At 36.5% G+C, this 20,406-nt stretch overlaps 1 protein-coding gene across 1 annotated transcript in view; it reads right to left on the bottom strand.

The window, feature by feature from the left end:
• Positions 1-1,010: 1,010 nt before the first annotated feature.
• LOC138891663 (uncharacterized) overlaps positions 1,011-20,406 on the bottom strand; it is a 38,819-nt gene continuing 19,423 nt past the window's right edge. Inside the window, exons 2-3 of the mRNA XM_070175354.1 lie at positions 2,048-2,213; positions 1,011-1,909 (exon numbers count right to left, since the gene is read on the bottom strand). Of these exons, the coding sequence (XP_070031455.1) occupies positions 1,011-1,909; positions 2,048-2,213 (1,065 nt within the window). The remainder of the gene's footprint in view (positions 1,910-2,047; positions 2,214-20,406) is intronic.

The raw sequence follows: 20,406 nt of genomic DNA, 5'->3' as shown, positions 1-20,406 counted from the left end.
TTTGGGGGGAAATAGAGGAAAGTTCGTAGGCCGAATTTTGGGGTTTTGATCAAGATATTGATATCGGATTTGAGTAATTTTGGTATGGTTGGACTCATGGTTGAATGTGTGTTCGGATTTTGTGACTTTTACCCGATTCCGAGACGTGGGCTCGGGGGTCGGCTTTTGGGTCGATTTGTGACTTTTGATTAATAACATAGTATTTTCTTATGGAATTCCTTCCTTTAGCACGTGTTGATTGTATCGCATTGTTTGTGGCTAGATTCGAGGTATTCGGAGGCCGTTTCGCGAGGAAAAAGTGTGTTGGAGTGGAGATTTGCTCGGATTGAGGTAAGTAACACTTCTAAACTTGGCCCTAAGGGTTCGAAACCCCGAATTATGTGTTATATGATTGGTGTTGAGGTGATGCACATGCCAAGTGATAGGTGTGTAAACGTGCACTGTAAGAACTGTGACATGGTCGATTCTATGGAACTGTATAGTGGATTTATCTTGTTGATATCTGTGTTTTCATCATGTAATAATAATTGAGCTACTAATCATGTTAGGAGTCATGTTTAGGCTATATGTTGGTACTGTTAGGCCCCATAGTGGTCGTTTCATGCTGTTGACTTATTGATTACATTGAAATTTCGTACTCAGTCGTATTTATTCATTGCATATCGTATCTCAGTATCCGATGCTATTTATTGCTATATCATATCATTATTTTTGGGCTAGTTTCATGACATTGTAAGCCCGAGAGAGAGTCTGGAGAGATTGATGACTGAGTGAGGCCGATGGCCTAATTGAGAGTGACAGTTATGGGATCGAGCTACACACCACAGCCAGAAGCGGCCCAGTATTTAAGCATAACGGGGGCACCATTGTCTTTAGTATGCCAATCACCGGCGATAAAGTTCGGGTGCAACTCTTTGAAATGACTATGATAATTTATCATCAAAATAAAAATATAAATATTATCAAATACCATTAACTTGATACTAATATAACAAAAGTATATTGTCCACTCATAGTTTAACTCGGCGCGCTTTCATATTTTGAAAACGGTCAATAATAGCATCATTGCTTATATTTACAAATACTTCCTTCTCAAAGTAACAAACTAAACAATCATATAAAAATGCATCAATAATATTACTACGCAATTCATCTTTGATGTACTTCACGGATAAGAATGCTCCTTCTACCGTTGCAGTTGTGACATGTAAAATTAAAGTCAACTTCACAAGCAAATAAACAAGTGAATAAGTCTCCACAAGATTTTCCTCAACCAATGCTTTTGCCAAATCACCAATTCCTTTCAAATCAGAGAACCTAGGGTCCCCATGTTGCATGTTCCAAATGAAAGTGTCAAGTTGGCGACTAAGATCTCGAAACTTCAATTCACCAAACTCATCGGGATAATGCTTGGCCAATGTCATTATTCTTTCCTTATCAAAATTAGCAAATGAGTTAGCCGGATTCAAGGTAGCCATACCAAGAAGCAAGTTATTACTCACAACATCAAAATGACTATTAAGCTCTAGAAATTGCAAATCAATCACTGCATAAAAAAGCTCAGCACGTAAGTGATGTGAATATGTAACACTAGAAGGCCTACGCGTCGACTTTCCAGGAATATAGAATTCTTCCATCTTGGGCACCAAAATATAATAATTTGCACAAAATGAAGATACTTCATCTATCAATGGTTCCCATCCTCCATCTCTCATTTCTTGCAACCTTTCCTTTGTGATATCAAGAAATACCATGGCATTGACAATATCTTGCTCTTTCTTCTGTAAAGCTTTGCTAAACTCGTTTGACATTATCAATACTTTCAACATTAAGTGAAGCAAGAAAATAAATTCAAATGCTTTAATTTTACTCGAAAAAGCTTTTGCTTGCAACTTATCATTAACATCACCTTCACATTCAATCACCCCAAGCACATGAACAATAGAAGAAAATAAAATAACAAAGTTATCCAATATTTTACAATGTGATCCCCAACGAGTGTTACCTGGCCTTTGAAGCCCTTGCTCTTGATTTAATCATTTCCCACTTTGAACTTCACCACTCTCTAGCAATTGCTCTAATAATTTTTCTTGATGTTCCCGAAGTTGATCTCTACGCTTAAAAGAAAGTCCAGTCACATTCAACACGTTAGTAACAATAGCAAAGAAAGTCTCCAACTCCTTGTGTTTTTTAGCAACAACTACACGCATCAACTGTAATTGATGAGAAAAATAATGAACGGAGTATATCGATGGAGTTTATTGCACAATTAAAGCTTAAAAACCATTCATCTTTCCATGCATATTACTAGCCCCATAATAGCCCTGTCCACGTATTTTGGATGGACTTAATGACTGTTTTATTAGCAAAGAAAGTATTGTTTATTTCAAATACTTTGCAGATGTATCACTAACACGAACAAGACCAATAAATGGCTCGTTCACTTGGCCTTTTTTTGTTAACATACCGCAAAACAAAAGCCATTTGTTCATGGTGTGAAATATCCTTGGATTCATCAACTAATATCCCAAAATAATCTCCATTCAGGTCATTAATTATAGCTTTCACGGTCTCTTGTGCACAAGCACTCACAATATCCTTTTAAATTTTTGGCTAAGTCGTCATATCATTTTTTGGAGCATGTTTTAATATAACTCTATCTATATCTGGAAGCCTATTTCCAAGCCATTCCAAAAGCCCTAGAAAAGGGCCTTTGTTTTTTGAAGATTCACTTTCATCGTGACCTCGAAAAGACAATCCAAAGTCCAAGAGAAACCTTGTAACATCTGTTGAGGCATTTAAACGAATTCAATATTCACTTTTTTGTTTCTCAGATTGCTTTTCAAAAGCAGCTTGAATTGATTATGATTGATTTGACAAGTCTAGCATTTTATTGAAACACTTATGGTGGAGGCTATTTACTTCACCAACATGTAGACCAAGTCTTCTGGATCCTTTATTCCAAGCCTTAAAGCCAGTTTTTGTGAAAGAGTCACCCGTACTTCCATGAACGTAATCATTATAATAACATAAACAAAATGCGGTATCTTTTTTCACATTATACTCTAACCATCTAAAATGTGAATCTTTAAACCAACCCGGACTAAATTGGTGCTTTTTCTTCCCAAATAAAGTTTTAGAAAATTTGTGATTAACTGGTTGGCAAGGCCCTCTTTGGATGTAGTGTCTTCTCACTTCATCCCGTATTATGGGGCTATATGTATCAATGGGTATTCTCTCTCCGGGATCAGAATTAAGTGATTTCACATCAAACTCCTCTACAAGATGGAAGAAATTGTCTCTAGAATTAGAACTTAGTTTAGAAGAATTAAACCTCGTAAAAAGTATGTCCATCTCAATTCACATCAACAAAACTTCCTACAAAGCAACAATGGCAAGTAAAATAACATTTTTAATATGATTAATCACACTCCTTATTATAATACTAGAATAGAAATAACATATAATAGATGAATCAAACCCCTTATATCAAGAACAAAGCAAAGATAATATTTCTAATAGAGGAATCATGCCCCTTCCATCAAGAACAAAGCAAAAAACTATTTCTAATAGGGGAATCACACTCCTTCCATCAAGATTAAAGCAAAGAAAATATTTCTAGTAGGGGAATCACACCACTTCTATCACGAACAAAAGCAAATATAATATTTCTAATAGGGGAATCACACCCCTATATTTTATTATAAGTCATAACTATATTATTATTATTATTATCTTAAAGATAGAAGGAACACTTACCAATTTGTGAAAGGTATCCTTGAAATCCAAATACAACTTGGTTTCAAATCATCCACTTCACTGAAATAATATTTCAAATAGCATTAGCACAAAATCTCCAAATACCTATGAAATTAATTTATTAAGATAAAAGAATTAGCACACCAACTAAAGATTTAACATCATGTAAATGTGCACCGTGATTGTTATCTTCTCAAACAATGAATTCAAAAACTAAAAGAACATTAGCGAATTCAAAAACTAAAAGAAGTATCCTTGAAATCCAAATACAATTTGGTTTCTTGCAAGCATTATCTACTATATTAAAGAACTCCAGAAAATTAAGCTAACAAAAAGAGGAATTTACAGGAGTACTTTACTCATCAATTATTTGTTCAACTTAAGTACTACTAATTGGATTTGCATTTGATGGTGTTAGTAAAAAGGGATATTTTGAATGAGTAAGAACGTAAATCTGTTCATAAGTCATAACCAATCTAGGTCAACTGCTAATCTAGGTCAAAATCACAAAAATAAAAATAAAGGCAATATTTGTAAAAGAAGAAAAAGTTACTCAAATAATCAAAGATTTGAATAAGAGTCTCCCTCACCTAATAGAACAGTGGGATTCGAAGTTCAAAGGGATGCAAAGAAGTGAAGAACTGAAACGAAAGTTGAAGTTGAAGGGAGGCACAGAAGGTTTGTTTCTTGGAGAAAAATGAGTGTTTGTTTAATTGTTCTCTGTTGGGTTCAGTTGAATACTAAGTAATTAAATAATCATTCAAATTTAAAAAGTAAAAATAAAATATTATGGACCATAGGACCCCAAATTCGAACCTGGGTCGTCAGGCAAAAGAAGCATGCTGAGCACTTCGACAAACCAACTCTTATGTCCAGTCTTTGTGACTTAGAGGGGTGCATTAAATATTTAAAGGGGCCCTCCCTGTGTGTGTGTATATATATATATATATATATATATATATATATATATATATATATATATATATATATAATATTTTGCCGAGGCAAACTGGTTCCGGTAACCCCCCACCCCCTAGCGTAGGTCCGCCCCTGGCCACATCATGTCTTATTGATTCATGTCTGGATCTAGCTTATTATAGCTCTTAGGCTGAAGGAGCCTCTCCGGAGTCTATACACACCCCCAGTGAGCGCATTTGATTTTGAGGGATGGATCTTCCCCTGGACTGGATTGACTTTATACAGTACTGTGCAATTGATTGTCAGTTGATGTATATATATATATATATGGGATGGATCTTCCCTGGGCCGGATTGAACATATACAATACTGAGTAATTGTGTATTCTGAGAGTGTGAGTACACGAGGCTTTTAGCGTGGTGCATCACATACAGCATGTGCATTGGTATGTAGATGTAGAGAGGTCGTACTCCTCATATTATTCAGTATTGATTTATTTTACATGAATTGAGTTTAACTGTTGAACTTGAAGGTATGCCTATACTTATGTACTGTTATTTATATATTGAACTATATCTGCTGAGTTCATCACTACCTTTCAGTCCAATGGTTAGATTTGTTACTTATTGAGTTGGTTGTACTCACCCTACACCCTGCACCTCGTGCGCAGTTCCAGGTGCTTCCGGCCATGGCGGTTGCTAGTTGTGGAGACCGGATTTTCGGAGACTATCGAAGTAATTGCTTGGCGGTCGCAGACCTTGACTCTCCCTCCTTATCTTTCATTTTATGTTTCAATTTTTATTACCTAGACGGTGTATTAGACTATGTCTTTATTTAGATGCTCATGTACTCGGTGATGCCCCGGTTTTGGGAGAGAGTTTGTATTGAGTTATGATTTCATACTCTATTTTTAAAAGGTTTTCCTTAATTTTAACCGCTTCTGTATCTTTCAAAGCTTTAGAGTGTTGGAAATGTATGTGTAGTCGATTTGCCTAGTACCATGATAGGCGCCATCATGACAGGTTAGTTTTGGGTCGTGACAGTCTTGCAAAAGGAAAACTAACATATAGCTACTTCAGAGAAATACTTTTGAAGCTGCATCTATGGAAGTTAAAATGAAAGTTGAGATGAACTGCGAACAAATAACACTTGACATTTTATATCATACAACTCCATTGATTTTATCAGGAAAAATAGAGATATCCTAAATAAATAATTTCAAATCCTTGATACCTCATACAAAAAGATTGGAAAAAAGAGATTGAACAAGAAAATGGTTAATCATTAGCTTATTCACAAGCAATTAAAGACCCAATGACACCTAGATACATATTTGATTTTAATATTCAACTATCCTTCAACAACAGTCTACGTATCGACAATATATTCATGTGTATTAAATAACTACTAGTGGGGGTAGCCCGGGCTTCACCCGACCCGACGTGAATAAAGCCGTGTTGTTTCATTATATATTATATATTATGCTACTTTTATTATAACTTTAACATTCAGTGAAGAATTGTCTTTAAGTTATCTTACTGTTAAATTTTAAGAAGAATATAACATCCAGGTAATAGGTAACTGAACAATGAGAAGTAGGAGAATGCGCAAACAATTCATTCGAGACAAGAACGTGTATTTCATTAATGTTGGCATAGTTCAAAGATAATCAAATCAATTTTGGGGATTTCTCCCATAATAATATCAGAGTACACATGAATTTTCTACCCTTTAAGTGCACATAATTAGTTAGAGCCTAATTTCACAAGAAAAAGCTATATTGCTAAGAGAATAACTTCGAATTTCACATAAATGAGAAAGAGAACAAATTTTGACATTTTTTCGGTACCCCAACTAGCATTTAACGTTGTCAAAAGAAAAGACATTAATTTGAAACTAAGAAAAGTAATAAGCGATAAGTATGGCATCCAATTTTTCACTCCACAATTGCTAATCTGGTTATGTAAATATTTTTTAAACAATTACGTGAAAGCATAATGGCAAAATCACATAGTATAGTAGCTCCCAAAAATAATAGCCGACAAAATATATTTTTTTGTATATTAATATAATATATATATATATATATTTTGTATATTTGGCTAGCAAATATAATTATTTTTGATCGATCGACTAAATATGTAACTTGGCCAAATATAAAATATTTATACAAGGTTAATATTTTATTCGTAAGAAGCGTATAATATTGTAAAATATCATGTCAGGTCTGTAAATTTTGTCGATAAAAGTTAATTGGCTATGCGGCTGTAAACTTAAAAACATGGCTAGATAGGTACAATATAATTTATAAGGCTATTTTATGCAAATATCCCAATATTTTTGCAGTAAAATAACTTACGACAACATAAGTCAATTACATATGCTTATTACTTATTAAGTCTAGGTTATTTCCAAAAGCGAGATTGCAAGTTCGAATCTATTGATTTTTTCCATTATAGGATTTCATTTTAATAAAACAAATGATTCTCCAAAACGAAATAGCTACATATTCAACCGCTTAAATTAAAAATAGTCCGTAGAAATATTACCTATGTATAATTCATATAATCAATATAAATTTTACGTATATAGGCTAAGAAAAATAAATAATAAATTCGGTGTGCTATGTATGCAAAGATTCCAAGATAAATCATATGAGTAGCCCAATCAGTATGATCCAACTTATAATGATTAATGTTTGATCTTTTTCTTCATGACCGTATAAAACCTGATAATCGAAAAAAATGTATATATTTTGTATATAACATTCAAAAATGTATATATATACAAAAAAATATATTTTTTCGACTATTATTTGGAGAGTCGGTTATACAATGTCACTTTCCCAATTCTCCTTATGTATTTAGTCTTTTGTACTAAATGGAGATCATGTTTCTGTTATTATTATGCAAACTCATCTCAGATTTTTATTAACCTTCTTCTGTTCTTCATCAGTATTAATAAATGGAGAGCTTGTCATCTAATGATAACAATGTAACTCCCCACTGATTGCAGTTGGTACTGGAAGAGAATATACAACATAATGGTAAAGTTCTAAGGGGGATATGTGGTAGGAGGAAGGTATTCCATACAAAAGGAATATCATTGGAGGAAAAGATTAACAAGGAATGTCAAAGGTAAAATGTGCAGAAAGTTTATACTAGCAACCTTGGCTGCGTTGGTGTACAAAATCTAGCAAGCAAGGAATGATGCAATTTGGAATAACAGAGTACCTAGTCCAATGGTGATATGTAAACGGATTAAACAAGAGTGTAAAGTTAGATTGAATATGCAAAATATCAGAAGAGAAAGTAGGGATAGTAGAAAACAGATGGAGGAACTGTATAGCACATAGAGATAGGAAAAATTGATTAGCCAGGAGAACTTTTGCGACTAGAAGGAAATTTCCTCTAGTCTGTACAGACTTGATTTGATTGTATATTTAGTTGGTTGGAGATTAATAATATTTTTATTTACACAAAAAAATATGTAACTCCCCACAGTTGATTAATATGGTCCTTTTTTAGCACTAAAGGTGACAAAGAATTTTCATTTGACATGAGAGCTTAATTTGGCTTTGGACTGAAATGCCAAGGAAATATTTTCAGGGTTGCTTAAACTTCTTCAGCGTACAGAGAGGATTGAAGTTTCAGTTTCTCTAACATTATTAAAAGTTAGGTGAATGACTTCAGATATATTAATTAAACGGTGTAAAAGGATTTAAACATTATCATATCACCAAAAAAATTAAATTAATTATATGCACACAAATATTATATCTGAAATCTCTAAAGTATGAAGCAATCTCACTTTTAACTTTTGAACAGATTATCAACTTCATCGAATTTGATAGAATGTGTAAAGATTATGAGGGTCCCTCATATTAGCTCATTGGTCAAACACTACTCATTAGTTATCTTTGTTGGGATCAAAATAGCGGCACGGAAACTAACACAGAGAATTTTTTATAAATTCGACAAAAATCGAGGCCAAAAAATTGATCAAAGCTGGTTGGTTTTTCAAAATATTTTATTTTTAAATTTTTTTTACTAAATCGGCAATACTTTGGTCGGTTTTCTTTGGCGCAAAAATGCGAGAAATTATTTTTGAGTCCCGCAAAATTTATTTTTCAAGAAACCGACCAAAGCGAAATTTATTTTTTAAGAAACCGACCAACTTTGGTCGGTTCATTTAAAATAAATTAATATTAAAAACACCAACCGAAATCGGTCGGTTAATTCGGCCGGTCATTTTAAAATACCGACCGAATTCGGTCGGTAATTTTATTTTTTAATAAAACCGACCAACTTTGATTTGTTATTTTCGTGCGAAAATACAATTAAAGAGTATAAATCAAATAAAAGACAGTCTTAAAACAAAATGCATCAATGGTCTAGTGCATTTTTGGACGGTTATTGGCCATTACCGACCCACTTTGGTCGGTTTTTTTGGACGATTTTTCTCAAATTTTTAGTAGTGGATGACGATAAATCAGGCATAAAAGAAAGGAGTATTATCACTTTTAGCCAGCGCCAGAAACTATTTACATCTGATAGCCGAAAAAGTATATAAAAGTTGTATAATTTTTGTATATAACATACATAATATATATATATATATACAAAAAAATATATAAATTTTATATATTTTCAGCTATTATTTTTACAACGGCTATACAATATCATTTTTCCTAAAAGAAATATATCAAACAAGACTATCATTTAAAGTAGTTTGGTCAATTGAGCTACATATGATAAAACTAATATTTAAAAAACTAGTGAGAATAATCTCCCCTTAAACAAAACTCTTTTAATGATTACATTGTGAATTAATAATATTGTTGCTGTTGTGAGAAACATATATCCTCAATTTATAGATGTCCAAGACTTTTCCTCCAAGAAAATAATAATGCATATGAAGGAGATTTTTTTCTTTTAGGAGTTTTTTCCCTTCCATCAAGAAAGAAAATCCTAATACATTAGAAATTCAAGACAAAACCCTAACAATCTTCGCCTCTTTATATTGACACAATCAATCATCACTAATTGATTGTATATGATTGTGTTGTAGCATGCTTTTTGGTAAAGGCCCATTAATGTCCTGATGAAGTCCTCTAAATTAAACCTCTCCGTGGGCCTTTACCTTTCAAATAGAAGAGAGTAGATGCAGTAGGAGAAGCACCCCTAAATCCCTAAGATCACTCGACCACGATCGGTCAATCTCTTGTCATTACTATTTCGTGCATGAAGGGTTGCTCACGCTTTCCAAAACATCACGCAATTCTTACATCATTAGCTAACATGTCAAGTTCTTTTGAATGATTTTGAACTGTTGACCTTGCAAATAATGCATCAGTTGAACACTGGCTTTCATACATCTAATTTTTATTCTAGTATCACTAACGAGTGTGATGCAATAGTTGAAATCTTCAATATTAACAATATGTCCTGGGTTTGAGTGATGAAATTAAAGGATTTCTTGATAGGAAGTACTTTAATTTACCTCCATTACTAGACATACATACTCAGCGCGAAATATTGACATGGTCACCTTTAAGTACTTTTATCTTCTTTGCCTTAGGTGTCTTACACGGTACGAATCTAGATTAGTTTGGGAGGTGAGTTCACACTATTGAATGGTTAAACAAAAAAATGTATTCTCTTTTTCTTTTCCTCCGGACTTGAGGATGGACTTGGTAAGATTGAAAGTTTGAAACAGTGTACGTAGCAAATGATGCAAGATAGGGTTGTAATTTGTAACCAATTAATTGCAACTCTAATCTCTTTCAAAATATTATTATGTATATCTATTATCTAGTTGCCCTCTAATATACTAGTTGAGGAACAAACTGACTTGATCACCTAAAATGCTGAGTTAGCTAGGAACCATACAAGTTTAGAGATGTAACCATCATTTGAAGTTAATTTGCTATCGAACTCATAGATCATTTTAGTTTCTAGGTTCGATTAAATATTTAAATATTTATATATTTAATAAATTTTTAAAGACAAACAATTATAAAGTTTAAATAAAAACTTATTCGGCTCGTCTGAACCCGTAGCTAATATTGTAGCTCTCAGATATAACATTTCGTTGACGCATTCCACTTCATAATCAATATTGTTCATGCCTTGGTCAAATTTTAAGCTACATTATCTATGACAACTAATTATTTGTTAAAGGAGATGTCAAAGTAGTGCTCTTTTGGTGATGCCTGCAAGAAAGAAACCTATCAAAGCACGTAATGGCCATCCTCTTCATAGTTGAATATCCCATTGATTAAATTATCCTAGGACTAATGTTTTAGTTACTTTGATCAAGTTTCCATGCACAAATTAAACAAGTTTATCGTTTGGAAGGTTTTTTTCTTCTTAAGTTCATAACGCATATAATAGTAGGAAAAGTTACTGTAACGACTCGGCCGGTCATTTTGAGTATTACAGCCCCGTTCCCCCATTTACTGCTTATCATGTGTTAAATTATAATTATGTGACTTGCCGGGGAGGTTTCAGAATGAATTGGAACACTTAGTTTGAATATTTAAAGCTTAAGTTGAAATAGTTGACCGAATATTAACTTATGTATAAACGACTTCGGATTATAGTCTTGATGATTCCAAAAGCTCCGTATGGTAATTTTGGACTTAGGAGTGTGTCCGAAAAATTATTTGGAAGTCCGGAGTTAAATTAGGCTTGAAATGGCGAAAATAGGAAATTGAAAGTTTGGAAGTTTGGCCGGGAGTTGACTTTTTAATATCGGGGTCGGAATCCGGTTCTGAAAATTGAAATAGGTTTGTTATGTCATTTATGAATTATGTGCAAAATTTGAGGTCAATCGGACTTGATTTGATAGGTTTCGGCACCGAATGTAGAAGTTGGAATTTCTTAGTTTTATTAAACTTTAATTGGGGTGTGATTCATGTTTTTGGCGTTATTTGATGTGATTTGAGGCATTGATAAAGTTCGTATGATATTTTGGGACTTATTGGTATATTTGGTTCAGGTCCCGGAGGCCTCGGGTGAGTTTCGAATGGTTAACGGATCAAATTTGGACGTAAGGAAAAATATGGAAATTTTGGCCTTCTGGTGCAATCGCACCTGCGGAATTTTGCTCGCATGCGCGAGCTCGCAGAAGCGGAAAATGGGAAGGGGCAGCCTCATCGCAGAAGTGGACAGCTTCTTCGCAGAAGCGGACTGCTGTCCACAGAAGCGTCGAAACCCTCACATCTACGTGACCGCAGATACGATCAAGTGAGCCGCAAACGCGAAAAGCCATGGAGGGGTTGTGGGATTTTGGCATTTTGGACATTTCCAACATGGATTAAGGGTAATTTTCAGAGGGAATTCACGGTAAAATTTGAGGTAAGTCACTTATAATCATTGTTAGTCAATAATATTGAATTATCATTGAGAGGGAGATAGATCATGAGGTTTATTAATGGCCTCAACCTTCAGTTCCATTTTGTTATGACTATGGGAAATGTAGCAGGTGCTAAATTCGACGAGGTGGTTGACAGTGCTCGACGGGTAGAAATGGTCCATACTCAGGAGCATGAGGAGAGGGAGACCAAGAGGTCTCGTGGTCCGGGTAACTCCAGCGGTGTTCCTTCTAGGAGACAGTCCTATCACAATAGGGGTCGACCTTATAGGCCCGCTCAGATGGCTCGTCCAGCTCATCGTGGCGCATTGGCTAGCCATGGTTCATACAGTTCTCGACCGAGTCAGTCTTCTCTTAGTGCACTTCTACCTCAGAGTTCATCTCGTGCACCATCAGTTCAGGGTTCATCTGTACCAGGTTCTTCTGGTTCTCGAGGTCCGCCTTAGTACTTGCTGCCATTATTCGAGAAGGGTTGTTTTGAGTGTGAAGATTTGGGTCATATGAAGAGAAATTGTCCCCGCCTTTCGGGAGGTTCATCTCGGCAAAGGAATCAGACTACGACTTCAGCACCAGTTGCTTCACCAACCGCCCAGCCAGCTCGGGGTGGAGCTAAGTCAACTAGGGTTCGCCCAAGAGGGGGAGGCCGATCAGGTGGCATTCAGGCCCGATTCTATATTTTTCCTGCCAAGCCAGATGACGTTGCTTCAAATGCAGTGATCACAGGTATTGTCTTAGTATGCCACAGGGAAGCTTCTATATTATTTGACCCCGGTTCCACATATTCGTTTGTATCATCATATTTTACTCGTCATCTAGAAATGCCCCGTGAGTCCTTAGTTTCACTTGTTCATGTATCTACACTGGTGAGCGATACTATTATTGTGGACCGTATGTATAGGTCGTGTGTGGTAACTATTGGGGGGCTGGAGACTAGAGTTTATCTCTTATTACATAGTATGGTTGATTTCGATGTAATCTTGGGTATGGATTAGTTGTCTCCATGTCATACTATTATGGATTATCACACTAAAATCGTGACATTGGCGATGCCGGGGTTGCCTAGGATCGAATGGAGAGGTACTCTAGATTATGTTCCCAGCAAAGTAATTTCTTATTTGAAGGCCCGACGAATGGTTGGGAAGGGATGTTTGTCATGTTTGGCCTTTGTAAGAGATGTTGATGCAAACACTCCTCCTATTGATTCTATATCGGTAGTGCGATACTTTTCGAATGTACTTCCTACAGACCTGCCAGGTATGCCATCCGACATGGATATGATTTCGGTATTGACTTGGTGTCGGGCACTCAGCCCATTTCTATTCCTCTGTATTGTATGGCACCAGCTGAATTGAAAGAATTGAAAGAGCAACTTCATGAACTTCTTGATAAGGGGTTTATTAGGCCTAGTGTGTCGCCTTGGGGTGCACCAGTTCTGTTTGTGAAAAAGAAAGATGGTACTATGCGGATATGCATCGACTACACACAGTTGAACAAAGTTACAATCAATAACATGTATCTTTTGCCACGTATTGATGATTTATTTAACCAGCTTCAGGGAGCGAGGATGTTCTCCAAAATTGATTTGAGATCTGGGTATCACGAGTTGAAAATTCGGGATTCGGATATTCTAAAGACGACATTCAGGGCCTGTTATGGTCACTATGAATTTCTCGTGATATCTTTTGGGTTGACCAACGCCCCAGCAATATTTATGCACTTGATGAATAGTGTATTCCAATCGTATCTTGATTTGTTTGTCGTAGTATTTATTGATGATATCCTGGTGTACTCACATAGCCAGAAGAAACATGCACAACATTTGAGTAATGTACTATAGAGGCTGATGGAGGAGAAACTTTATGCCAAATTCTCTAAGTGTGAGTTCTGGCTCAGTTCGGTGGAATTCTTGGGACACATAGTGTCCAATTAAGTAATTAAGGTGGATCCGAAGAAGATAGAGGCAGTTCATAGTTGGTCCATGCCATCTTCAACTACTAAAATTCGAAGTTTTCTCGGCTTGCCCGGTTATTATCATCGCTTTGTGGAGGGATTCTCGTCTATTTTGGCGCCTATATCTAAATTGACCCAGAAATGTGCTCCATTCAGGTGGTCGGATGAGTGCGAGGAGAGCTTTGAGAAGCTCACGACTGCCTTGACGACAGCTCCAGTTCTAGTTTTGCCTTCAGCTTCAGGCTCTTATACAGTGTATTATGATGCTTCTTGGATCGGTATTGGGTGTGTCTTAATGAAGGAGGGTAGAGTGATTGTTTATGCTTCGCGCCAATTGAAGCCACATGAAAAGAACTACCATGTTCATGATTTAGAATTGGCAACCATCGTTCATGCATTGAAGATTTGGAGGCACTATCTCTATGGTGTGGATTGTGAGGTATTTATAGATCATCGGAGTCTCCAGCATTTATTCAAACAGAAGGATCTCAATTTGAGGCAGCGGATATGGTTGGAGTTGCTAAAGGACTGTGATATTACTATTCTATATCATCATGGGAAAGCCAATGTGGTGGTCGATGCCTTGAGTTAAAAGGGGGTGAGTATGTGTAACGACCCGACTGGTCATTTTGAGCATTTATGCTCCTTTAAACTATTTGAAGTCTTGAATAACTTCCTACAAGGTATTATGACTTGTGTGAATTATCGATTTTGGTTTTAAGGTATTTTGGAGTTAGCTTGGAAGGATGAATTTTCATGTTGGAAACTTAAGTTGAAATAGTTGATCGGATATTGACTTATGAGTAAACGACCTCGGAATTTAATTTTGATGATTCCAATAGCTCCGTATGGTAATTTTGGACTTAGGAGCGTGTCCGGAAAATTATTTGGAAGTCCGTACTGGAATGAGGCTTGAAATGCCGAAAATTTAATTTTGTAAAGGTTGACCGGGGGGTTGACTTTTTGATATCAATGTCGAAATCTGATTCTGGAAATTTGAATAGCTTTGTTATGTCATTTATGACTTGTGTGCAAAATTTGAAGTCATTCCAGATTGATTTGATATGTTTTGGCACAAGATATAGAATTTGAAAGTTCAAAGTTCATAGATTTTGATTTGAGGTGCGATTCTCCATTTTGATGTTGTTTGATATGGTTTGAGGCCTCAAGTAGGTCCATGTTATGTTATGAAACTTGTTGGTATGTTCGGACGCGGTCCCGAGGGCTTCGGGTGAGTTTCAGATGTTTAACGGATCAAATTTGGATTTGGAGGAGGAGCTGAAGCGGCTGGGTTGCTGGTGTGATCACACCTGCGCGAAAAAGGGCCGCATGTGCGAGCTCGTGGATGTGAGGAATGATTCGTAGAAGCAAAAATGCATGGGCTGTCCAGGCACCGCGGGTGCGAAGACCGCGGGTACGAAAACAGTCATCGCGGGTGCGAAGTCCGCAAGTGCGAAGAAATCACCGCAAATGCGAAAACCACAAGTGCGAAGACTACAAGTGCGAAGAAATCACCGCGGATGCGAAGACTGCAGGTGCGAAGAAATCACCGTGGATGCGAAAAATCCTGGACAGAATGTTAAAAACAGAGAGGGTTCCGAGTTTTGCCATTTTTGGACCTTCAAGCACGGTTTTTGGGGTAATTTTGAGAGAGAATTCAAGAGAAACTTGAGGTAAATCACTTGTGATCATTTCTACTCCATAATATTGAATTATCATCGAATAATCCGACTAGATTACATGTTTTTGAGATGTAAATCGGGGGGGTTGAACTTAGGGATTGAAAAAAAGATTTGAAGATTTGGAGGTCGAATTGAGGTTAGATTTTGGTAAACTTAGTATGGTTAGACTCATGGTTGAATGGGCTTCCGGATTTTATAATTTTTATCGGATTCCGAGATGTGGGCCCCACATGTGAATTTTGAGGCATAATTTTGGATTTTTGAAAAATATTAGTATTTTGATATGGAATTAATTTCTATAATTTTTGTGGGCTGAATCAAATTAATTGTGACTAGATTCTAGCCATTTGGAAGTCGATACACGCATAATGGAATTTTTGGAGCATTTCTTAGCTTGCTCGACGTTGGATTTTGCTTGTTCGAGGTAAGTAACTCTTCTAATCTTGGAGTTGAGGATATGAACCCTGAATATATATATTTCGTGAATTGTTGGGAGGTGACGCACATGCTAGGTGACGGGCGCGTGGGCGTGCACTATAGAAATTGTGGCATAATTGTTTCTGTGGAATTTTGTAGTTAAATGATCTTGGCATTTTCCATGCGATTTTATGAGTTAAAGAAATTGAGCTGAAAAGCATATTATAAATCATGTTGAGGCTATGTGCCATTATTATTGGGACACACAGAGGTCATATTGTTGTGAAATATTTATTTTAAAATAAAAATTTCATACTCAGTCATATTCATTACATTGCATATCATATCCCAGTCTCTATTGTTATTTATTGATACATCATATCATCATTTTCTTTTTTGGGGCTATTCTCATGACATTGTAAGCTCATGAAAGAGAGACTAGAGAGATTGATGACTGAGGGAGGCCGAGTGCCTGATTGTGAGGATATTTTTGGGATCGGGTTGCACGCCGCAGCAGACCATGTTGGCTTTATATATATTATATTATTGCACATGAGTTGGCCGTGCGGATCTATATATTATATTATTGCACATGAATTGGCCGTGTAGATCAATATATTATACTATTGCACGTGAATTGGCCATGCGGATCCAGATATTATTATAGCATGTGAGTTGGTCGTGCAGCACGTGAGTTGGCCGTGCGGATCCTTATATTATTATTGCACGTGAGTTGGCCGTGCAACACGTGAGTTGGCCGTGCGGATCCAGATATTCATATTATGGCATGTGAGTTGTCTGTGCAGCACGTGAGTTGTCCGTGCTTATAGTGCTTGGGCTGTAGGAGCCCCTCATGAGTCTGTACAACCCCACTGAGCGTAGTCGACTATAAACAGGGATCGGGTTGCACGTCGCAACAGGTATTGTATAGCGCTAAGTGATTGAGTATGCTGAGCACAGTGAGAGAGAATGCGAGATAATAAGATTGAGTACTCTGAGAGTGTGAGTACATGAGTGAAATCTCTGAGATACATTGCATTGACATGCACACATGACATATATTCATAGAGATGTATTTTCCTCATGTTGTACGGTATCGCATTATTCATAATTTCTCTCACATGTTGACAGATGGGCATAGTGATGCATTTGTTTTACACTAGTTATCAGGGAAAGAAAATGAGATATTTTATTTATCATTGAAAGGATTTTGGAAAAATTACAGTTTTCAAACTTATTCATATTTTTGGTAATCTTCGGTATACGATTCGGGTTTTCATTGATGTACTTGAAAGGAAGAACTATTTTCAGAAGTCATGATTTAGCTGAGCCTTTATTCTTGAGTTACTTCTAGTATTACTTTTTTAATATTGTTATGAACTATTGTTAGTTATGGAAGATGGACTCTCACCTTGGTATAAGCTCGTCACTACTTTCAACCTACGACTAGGTTTGTTACTTACTCAGTACATGGGGTCGGTTATACTGATACTACACTTCTGCACATTGCGTGCAGATATTGGTTGTCGTTGTTGCTGTGCTCGATGGTTACGGGACTTGAAGATGTACTTGCCTCTTGTTCAAGGTATCCTTAGATTTATAAAAGCTATGTTTATGTATTATTCAAACAGACTATGTATTTATTTCATTTCCGCTTTGTATACTCTATTCTTAGAAGCTCATAGTTTGTACTACCAGTTCTTGGGGATTGTACAAGATTAAGACCTTTATTCACTCAAATTGCTTTAATAATTATTATTGAAATTGGATAGTTGGTAATTGGCTTACCTAATGGGATGGGTTAGGTGTCATCACGACTAGTTGAATTTTGGGTCGTGACGGTATGGGTAGCTTTGCATTCATTCATGTTGGTGAGAGGCCTCTTGCAGTTGATGTTTAGGCCTTGGCCAACCAGTTCGTGAGATTAGATATTTCAAAGCCCAGTCGGGTTCTAACTTGTGTAGTTTCTCGGTCTTCCTTATATGGCCGCATCAGAGAATGCCAGTATGATGATGCCCATTTGCTTGTCCTGAAGGACACAATCCGCCTTCACGATGTGCCAGTGTCCATCATTTCAAATCGTGGCATGCAATTTAAATCCCAGTTTTGGAGAGCAGTGCAACAAGAATTAGGCACACAAGTTCAGTTCAGTATAGTATTTCACCCTCAGACGGACGGACAATCCGAGTGCACTATTCAGATATTGGAAGATATGTCACGCACTTGTGTTATAGATTTTGGGGGTTCTTGGGATTAGTTTTTGCCATTTGTAGAGTTTGCCTATAACAACATCTACCAATCGAGCATTCAGATGGCTCTGTATGAGGCTTTGTATGAGAGACTATGTCAATCTCCGGTGGGTTGGTTTGAGTCGGGTGAGATGAAGCTATTGGGTACTGATTTAGTTCAGGATGCTTTGGATAAAGTTAAATTAATTCAGGATTGACTTCGCATGGCGCAGTCTAGACAGAAGAGTTATGCCGACCGGAAGGTCTGCGACGTTGCTTACATGGTAGGAGAGAAGGTACTACTCCGAGTTTCGCCTATGAAGGGTGTTATGAGATTCGGGAAGAAGGGCAAGTTGAGTCATAGATATATTGCGCCTTTTGAATACTTAAGAAGATTGGATAAGTAGCTTATGCACTTGCATTGTCGCCTAGTCTATCGGGTATTCATCCAGTGTTTCATGCATCCATGCTCCAAAAGTATGTCAGAGATCTGTCTCATGTTTTGGATTTCAGTACACTGCGGTTGGATAGTGATTTGACTTATGATGTGGAACCGGTGGCCATTTTGGACTTGCAGGTTCGATAGTTGAGATCAAAGAACATAACTTCAGTGAAAGTGTATTGGAGAAGCCATCCAGTCGGAGAAGCTACTTGGGAGACTGAGCGGGAGATGTGGAGCAAATATCCACACCTATTTGAGGCTCCATGTATGATTCTAAACCCGTTCGAGGATGAACGTTTATTTAAGAGGGGAAAATATAATGACACAGCCGGTCATTTTAAATATTATAGCCTCGTTCCCCTGTTTACTGTTTATCTTGTGTTAAATTATAATTATGTGACTTGCCGGGGAGATTTCAGAATGAATTGGAATACTTAGTTCCAATATTTAAAGCTTAAGTTGAAATAGTTGATCGAATATTAACTTATGTGTAAATGATTCTGGAATATAGTTTTGATGATTTCAAAAGCTCTGTATGGTGATTTTGGACTTAAGAGTGTGTCCAAAAAATTATTTGGAAGTCCAGAGTTAAATTAGGCTTGAAATGGCAAAAATAGGAAATTGAAAGTTTGAAAGTTTGACAGGGAGTTGACTTTTTGATATCGGGGTCGGAATCCGATTCTGGATATTGGAATAGGCCAGTTATGTCATTTATGAATTATGTGCAAAATTTGAGGTCAATCGGACTTGATTTGATAGGTTTCAGCATCGAATGTAAAAGTTGGAATTTCTTAGTTTCATTTAGCTTGAATTAGGGTATGATTCATATTTTTAGCGTTATTTGATGTGATTTGAGGCATTGACTAAGTTCGTATGATGTTTTGGGACTTTATTGGTATATTTGGTTGAGGTCCTGGGGGCCTCGGGTTAGTTTCGGATGGTTAACTGATCAAATTTGAACCTAAGAAAAAATCTAGAAATTTTGACCTTCTGGTGCAATCGCACCTGCTGAAGTTTGCTCGCAGGTGTGAGCTTGCAGAAGTGACGCATCCATCGCAGAAGAGGAAAATAAGAATGAGCAGCCTTATCGCAGAAGCGGACTGTTGTCCGCAGAAGTGCCCCGAGCCGCAGAAGCGTCGAAGCCCTTGCATCTGCGTGACCGCAGATGTGGTCAAGTGAGCCGCAGATACGAATGCCCTGGACATAATAAAATGGCCAAATACATAGACAACCCCTCTAACTTGACACCAATTTTTATTTTGGCACTTCATTTCATCTTTGTTCCATTTTGGCACTCCCACTCCATTTCTTATGTTTCATTTTAACACAAAAAACTGATCCACAGTAAAAAAATAAAAAAATAAAGAGTGTGTGTATAAACGCTTCTGAGGTGCAATAACTATCCAATTAAATGTAGCCACCTGTTTTGTTATTCATGTCAAATGGATCTAACTCAAATACCCAAATATTCAAAACCCTAAATTAAAAACTTTGAATGTGATTTAAACACATTGTTATGTTATTGGCAGCTTTGTTACTTTTGAAAGTAGCAAACTTAAGTTGTGTATTTTGAAGACTATATATCTAATATCTTATTTCAGGCCATTGTTGTTCACGATCAAGCTAAAAACGA

This window comes from Nicotiana tomentosiformis, chromosome 1 (assembly GCF_000390325.3).
Source record: "Nicotiana tomentosiformis chromosome 1, ASM39032v3, whole genome shotgun sequence".
Taxonomy (NCBI): domain Eukaryota; kingdom Viridiplantae; phylum Streptophyta; class Magnoliopsida; order Solanales; family Solanaceae; genus Nicotiana; species Nicotiana tomentosiformis.
This window is presented reverse-complemented; position numbering and strand designations above follow the sequence as displayed.